Here is a 6,379-nt window from a genome sequence, read left to right on the forward strand (position 1 = left end):
TGAGCCTTCACAATCAGAGGAGACAGCGTCTTTGCCTGTTCCTGAAACTCGTCATCTTCCTCAGGTAGTTTATGGGGGAAGCGAATATACAATTGTTTACCCTGGCGTTCTGAGTACTTTTTAGTAAGCTCCTCAGTAACTTTCTCCTCGAGGGATTTTGGTTTGACCAGTTCGTCATCGGAATTCTCATCATCTTCATCGGAATCAGTGTCACTAGCGTCTAAGTCGAGCTCCTGCTGCTCCTCATCGTCTGATTGCAACTGGCTCTCAGATTGTTCACCTTCTGACGATGACATTCTAAAAATTGTGATATTTATGAACTTTAAGTAACAATACAGATGCACGTGTTATTATTTTGGTTTTACATTTAGGGCTTTTTGTTAGGCTTAAGGTGTAGTCAGACAAGTTAGCGGAAAAACTTTATCCATGCGTTTTGAAGACAAATTGAAAAGTGAAGTTACAAAAACACTTTGTCACTTTTCGGAAATGAAATGAAAATGGAGCTTTCGCACGAGATGGTTGCACGAAAAAAAATGAATGGCTAAAAATATCAAAATATTCGCCATAACAAGGCGTTTGCATTGTTGAACTCTGCATTCTACTTTTGGTTGAATGGCCTTTCAACTAAACGCTTTCAACAAAGTTGGTCGCCAGCCAACATATATTAGCCGTTCAACTTTCTTTTTCGTGCTTGAGTTGAACGCAAAATCGCCTCGTGGGAATACCTTTTTATTGAAGCTATTTTGTTTGAAGTGGTTTATACACACATGAACTTTCTTTAAGATGCTCAACCAGTTGAAGAAAATATCAAAACATCTTTATTTTACTGACTCCTAGAGGAAAACCGCTCTAATATGTACCATTTTCAAATGAATATTTAAATGACACTTAAGTTTAGTTATGGATTGTTGCTTAAAAGCCAGTAAACTTTCGTCGGGTTTCAGATCAGGGATGATAAATTAATTTTTCGAAATTGTACCGAACGTCAGAAAAAGTTTACCAAATCAAAGAAAACTGTACCAAAAAAAAATTTTAAACGCTTTCACAAAAACGAATGTAAAAATTACATAAACGGATATTCAAACTTGACACTATTTAATAAAAATGTAATTTTTCCAAAATATCGTAAAGAAAAATCGATACATTTTCACACTCGTTTTGCAATATCGTAAAACTTAGTTAAAACTACTTAGTAGATGTCTGAAATGCGACTATGAATAGAAGTGAATTTTAAGTTGGTACTTAAATTTAATTTGCAACTTTATTAGTTTCGACTTAGTGGCTGGACTATGAATACGCTCCAAAGACTTTTGAAGGCTACCAAAGTGAAGTTAAAAACTTCAATTGAAGTGCAGCGGCAGCACTGGCTGTGACAACACGCGAATATGGGTGTAAATCGGAAATTGGACAAAAATAATCGATTGATTTAAGCAAATAATTAATAGCTGCCATCACTAGTTGCGAAATAGTCAACATTTTTATTAAGCGAGAAAATTTTTAAGGAAAAAATCCTGTGTTGTAACAATGACTTTGTTGGAAAATGTACGCGAGTGGTTCACTTCCGAGACAGCCCGTAACAAAAATTCATCATTGATTGCTGGATTCCTTGTAAGTGCAGGCGGATTATGGACCTCTATTTTCTCAGTTTTGTTTACAAAAGCAGTAACATATTTATATATTTTTTTGTTGTAGTTTTTTTCAGGCTGGTGGGTTCTGATCGATGCTATGTCAGTAGATAGCCAACACCAGATCACTACTGGGCATGTATTTATAGGGGTATTCGGTACCATCAGTTTTTTCATGGTGAACACTGTCAAAAATTCTCACGTAAGCTAAATAATTACCACTGCTTCACAGTCCAATGCTCAATGTTATATTTAACAGATTTCTGAAGAGAATACATCAGAGTCTGGAGCCCAAATTGCAAAAATTTGGCTACTCATTGGATTCGTAATGGGATTTGCTTCGATTGTGGCAGCAGTGTGGGTTATGATCGATGATTTCATCAATAATAGTAAGTTAATTGTCAATGCGCCTCAAACTTAAGAGTATTTAAATATTGGAACTTCTTTATTCGCGGCGGTTCTCTTCCCAGCCCAACTACTATTCCAAAGAGTTTTAAATAAGTATTTAGCTATTTTGAAATTTCAACGATTTTTTCTTTTTTCTAACAGCCAAAAAAGACAACTGGCCTGGTGTAGCCCTTCTCATGCAAAATGTTCTTATTCTTATTGGGAGTCTTGTTTACAAGTTTGGCCGAAACGAGGAGGATTGGAACGAGTAAATTAGCAATAATTTTTGAAGAGCTATCCAATCATAAAGTTAAGTTAGATAATAGATTCACATTTTCTTTATAAAATATTGCTATACCATATTAATGTAACCACATATATAAGTATGTACGTTTATGCTAGTATACACCCATATATCTCATAAGCTAACTATAATCATTAAAGAAAAATATTAAATATTTAATTTCAAGCCCTTAATCTTTATTGCAACCTGGATTCATTTCATAATAATACATTTGCAAGTATAGGAAATATTATGAGTATTAAGACGATCATGAGCATATTAAGTAACGAACTTAAGTTCAAAATTTTGCATCATATGCATTTATTGGACATTGGTTTTCGTTTTGAAGGCACCATTCTGGCTGCATTGATTCCGCCCCGATCTCGCGATCTATCAAGAGTTGGCGATGATATAGCATCCGCGCTTCGGCTTGCCTCCAAGATTCTTTCGGATTCGACCATAAACGTTCAGCCAAGGCACTAGCCCGTGGCCAAAACCGCGAATCCACCGTGAACTCATCAATTTGCTCCGACCAGATAGCTGCTTCAGCGCCCATTACTTGGGACTTGTACTCGCCAGCAATACTGTCCAAGTCGTTGTCATAAACTGTCTGCCAGCCAATGTAAGGTGAACACCAATTACTGCCATCGTTAACCCAACCAGGTCCGCCGCAATCAAAATAGAGAGCATCGTAATTTGAAATTATAACGCGGAAACCACGTTTTAAAATGTCTCTTATTTTATTGTCGCCTTTAGTCGTCCATATTTGTATGATGTAACGTTCCTTATCTAAATAATCATCAATGTAAGGCACCTGCGTGAGATGACTAGTCCACAAGGTAATTAGTGGCTGTTGAGATTGAGCAACTGTGTCTACACGAATTAAAGCTTCGTTTTGAAAATGAGCCCATAGTCGTATGAAATCGGATTCATTTAAAGTCCATCCCTTCTCTAGCATCCAGTTTTGTATGCGTTTACTACTATTCCAACAATCGACTGATACCTCGTCGCCGCCCATATGAAAAACATCCGGGTCGAAAAGATCAAACATTTCCCGATATATATCTTCCAACACTGGGTACAATTCTTCAACAGTAGGATCCAGCTGGCCGCAAGGCGGTTCCACGCAATAATTCTTCCATGGCTGCGCATTAAAACATGCCAGCATATCCTTGTGCTGCCAGCCTTCGCCAACGTGAGCGGGCGCATCGAACTCAGGCATTACACGAATCCCACGCACTCGACCATATTCCACGATCTCTGCAACTTCCACATGGCTATAAACTTTACGTGGCGAATAGGCTCCTAATTTATACAGTTCAGGCTGAGATTTGACTTCTAATGGGAAACTATGGGAATCAGTTATATGCCAGTGGAAGGTATTCAGCTTCACCATGGCCATAGCATCTATATAACAAAATAATTAATAGCAACTACGTATACATATACATATATGTATCTTTATATTATTGCGTAACGGAAATTATAAGATTACCCAGAGTGCGCTTAATTGACTTTACACTGAAGAAGTTTCGCGAAGTGTCCAAAAGTAAACCACGCCATTTGAAGGCCGGGCCATCATCGATATCGGCACGAGCTAAAATCTGTATCTCGCGTCTAATGTCGTCATATATTAATAACTGAGATAACGTCTCCAAACCATGCCGAGCACCAAAATAGCTGCTTGCTGAAATCGTGGCAGTTGCTGCGCTGTTATTTGCTGAGGAAATTCGCAGTGAATAGCTCTCATCGGTATCTAAAGTAAGCTTGGGCAGCACATCATCTACGATTGACTTTAATTCCACCAACACTTTTAGCTGACGTCCGCCCTTTCTGAGAACGTTCTTATTCGGTATCCCGGAGTATAGTAGTCGCATAAAACGATTTTTACTTTCGTCCCAAAGGTGTGCCTGTTTACTAAAACTGGGCAATTGAAATTCTATACTTTCTGTGTCTACTGCCAGCATATAACTGTCAAAATTAACGAGACCACTTGGACGGGGCCATATTGTGCCGGGCACACTGCCGCTACAGAACAGGCGACAAACTGGTAGGCTTATCGCTTTCTGGAAATTCTGTGCGTCCAGCTCAACTTTGACACATCTACTGTTTTGGCATTCGTAACCATATATAAGGCTGAAAGGGAAGAATATGAGAATTTGTGGAACATTCTAAATGGCGTTCACAGCACCCACTATGATATATTCAATAGTTCTAGTACTTGAAATGATAAGTAAATTTTGTGAAAGCAAACTCACTCGTCACTGGATGCACCCGACTTTTGTACTCCTAAAACAAATATCACTAGCAAAGGTGTTAGCACCCTCATGTTTTCACTGGTTTTATTTAAACAAGTTTTGCCAGCTCACTAAGGCGGTTATATGTGAAATGACTGCAAATAAGCCAACCAATTTCAATATCACTTGCTCGTACTACAGTGCAAATAATCGTACAAGTTTGTTGGCACAAAAAAGAGAACAGCGTACCGAAAGAAACTAAAAAATCACCCACACTCTTACAGAATAGCGCGTCTAAGGTGTAACCGCAAGATAAAAAAAGTAAATTTTAGGTACCCACTTTGCTTGGCTGATTATGTGTGGGGCAGGTACTTAGCGACTGCAAAATTGTACATATGTACGTATCTGGCATAATATTTATTGTTGATTGATTTTAAAGGCAAACCTTGTAAATATATATTATTTATATTATATACTAGGCATATGAGCATCTACATAAATACTATGTATTTATGAGTTTTTCTTTTACAGTTCACGGCCACAGAGTTTGAGACCAGAAAAAGAACAAAAATTGCGAACAAAGCAATCAAAGAGGCATAACTGGTTCTTTAGAAAGCGTTAATCAATATAGAAAGGTTAAACATATGTTTCGTAATTTGGCTTTTGGCTTGCTCTTTTCTGGCGGTGCCAGAAATATAGCAGAGCTTAATTTTCAAATTAATTGGTTATCGGTTTTAATAAGTTTTCTTAAGGGCAAATAGCAATTCTAATACATATTTTCATGTGGTAGATAAATATATACATACATACATATGTCTGTGGTCATAAGCAATAACCGCCTAAGTAGACTTAAGAAAGAATGGAGTTACATATACTATCGTATTCTTCAACCCCTATTCCATGCGTACCTGAAATCCCCTTCTAGCCAGCTAGGCTAATCAAAAAGTTATAGGCGAAAATATTTAGGTTTCCCCATAAGGTTAGCATTACAATCCAAATCTTTAAAGCGTTTTTTCTCGAATTCAGGATTTTCGACTTAGGCGATTATTGCTTATGACCACAGATGTATATGTGGCATTTTGATAAAAAAAAAACATATCTCAAGTTAGGTCACTGCCTCTTTAAAGCAATATTTCATTGTTTTTTTTTCAAATAATATTTTAACTAATTAGTACCCATTGGTGAAGCTTTTTCCAAAGGCCAGAAATGTACAAACTTGTTATAATATCGATACCAAATTATTTTAGTCAAATTGTTATAAAAAAATTTAAAACTATTTATGTTGGATTAACACCTTTCTGAGTTAATATCGATATCAAATTATTTTAGTCAAATTGTTGTTATAAAAAAATTTAAAACTATTTATGTTGGATTAGAACCTTTCTGAGTTAAAGTGTTGTCCTCATACGTTTCCAAAACATCAGCTAAATGTTCGTTATCTCTGGGTTTCTTAAACTGTCGCTTCTTGCTTACAGCCTTCTTACGCTTTGGTACTGGTTTCTTTGGTCCATGATCTTGCATGGAACGGATACCTACATGTGGAATTCCAAACAAACGTGAATAATGCTTACAAAATAGGTGACGGGTAATACTTCACCTTGTTTTTCAAGATATTCATCAATTTTGGCATCATCCATGGCATCCACTGTGGCTGAGCGCCACAACTTTTGAAATTCCTCATCAACCTATGAATGCAGAAGTGACTATTCGATTTGCATGAAATAAGTAAAACCAAATAGAGTGTACCATAAAATTTGCTGTCCTATCATTGTAAAATAATATCTTTTTCTTATCGATTGGCCGAACTATGAATATGATTTCAGAAGCACGATTTTTGAGTACTTTTT

The 6,379-nt window shown here is 36.8% G+C and overlaps 4 protein-coding genes across 4 annotated transcripts in view; 1 reads left to right on the forward strand and 3 right to left on the reverse strand.

Annotated features, from left to right (window-relative positions):
* Positions 1 to 511, reverse strand: part of LOC118748014 (serine/threonine-protein kinase rio2-like) — a 47,102-nt gene extending 46,591 nt beyond the window's left edge. The window contains exons 1-2 of the mRNA XM_036482282.1: positions 366 to 511; positions 36 to 297 (exon numbers count right to left, since the gene is read on the reverse strand). Coding sequence (XP_036338175.1) covers positions 36 to 296 — 261 coding nt within the window. The 5' untranslated portion in view covers position 297; positions 366 to 511. The remainder of the gene's footprint in view (positions 1 to 35; positions 298 to 365) is intronic.
* A 920-nt stretch (positions 512 to 1,431) lies between these two features.
* Positions 1,432 to 2,484, forward strand: LOC118748018 (transmembrane protein 50B). The gene is made up of 4 exons (XM_036482285.1): positions 1,432 to 1,608; positions 1,693 to 1,827; positions 1,885 to 2,014; positions 2,175 to 2,484. Exons 1-4 carry the CDS (start codon positions 1,525 to 1,527, stop codon positions 2,282 to 2,284), a joined length of 459 nt encoding a protein of 152 aa, XP_036338178.1. The 5' UTR covers positions 1,432 to 1,524; the 3' UTR covers positions 2,285 to 2,484.
* Positions 2,471 to 5,213, reverse strand: LOC118748016 (chitooligosaccharidolytic beta-N-acetylglucosaminidase). The gene is made up of 3 exons (XM_036482283.1): positions 4,554 to 5,213; positions 3,791 to 4,431; positions 2,471 to 3,702 (listed from the first exon to the last, which is right to left on the reverse strand). The coding sequence occupies exons 1-3, from the start codon at positions 4,622 to 4,624 to the stop codon at positions 2,594 to 2,596; spliced, it is 1,821 nt and encodes a 606-aa protein (XP_036338176.1). The 5' UTR covers positions 4,625 to 5,213; the 3' UTR covers positions 2,471 to 2,593.
* Positions 5,214 to 5,672: 459 nt separating this feature from the next.
* The window catches only part of LOC118748017 (general transcription factor IIE subunit 2), a gene marked incomplete in the record, with an annotated part of 1,565 nt that continues 858 nt past the window's right edge, over positions 5,673 to 6,379 (reverse strand). Inside the window, 3 exon segments of the mRNA XM_036482284.1 lie at positions 5,673 to 6,064; positions 6,130 to 6,217; positions 6,279 to 6,379. Of these exon segments, the coding sequence (XP_036338177.1) occupies positions 5,895 to 6,064; positions 6,130 to 6,217; positions 6,279 to 6,379 (359 nt within the window).

Source organism: Rhagoletis pomonella, unplaced genomic scaffold, assembly GCF_013731165.1.
Source record: "Rhagoletis pomonella isolate Grant_MI unplaced genomic scaffold, Rhpom_1.0 Rhpom_scaffold_00012, whole genome shotgun sequence".
NCBI classification, from domain to species: Eukaryota; Metazoa; Arthropoda; class Insecta; order Diptera; family Tephritidae; genus Rhagoletis; species Rhagoletis pomonella.

Excerpts from the sequence above, each read along its gene's own strand:
- LOC118748018 (XM_036482285.1), top strand. The coding sequence starts at position 1,525 with ATGACTTTGTTGGAAAATGTACGCGAGTGGTTCACTTCCGAGACAGCC. Across the intron at positions 1,828-1,884 it reads ACACTGTCAAAAATTCTCAC|ATTTCTGAAGAGAATACATC; the intron begins GTAAGCTAAATA and ends TATATTTAACAG. Across the intron at positions 2,015-2,174 it reads CGATGATTTCATCAATAATA|CCAAAAAAGACAACTGGCCT; the intron begins GTAAGTTAATTG and ends TTTTTCTAACAG.
- LOC118748016 (XM_036482283.1), bottom strand. The coding sequence starts at position 4,624 with ATGAGGGTGCTAACACCTTTGCTAGTGATATTTGTTTTAGGAGTACAA. Across the intron at positions 4,432-4,553 it reads TCGGGTGCATCCAGTGACGA|CCTTATATATGGTTACGAAT; the intron begins GTGAGTTTGCTT and ends CTTCCCTTTCAG. Across the intron at positions 3,703-3,790 it reads GTCAATTAAGCGCACTCTGG|ATGCTATGGCCATGGTGAAG; the intron begins GTAATCTTATAA and ends TTTGTTATATAG.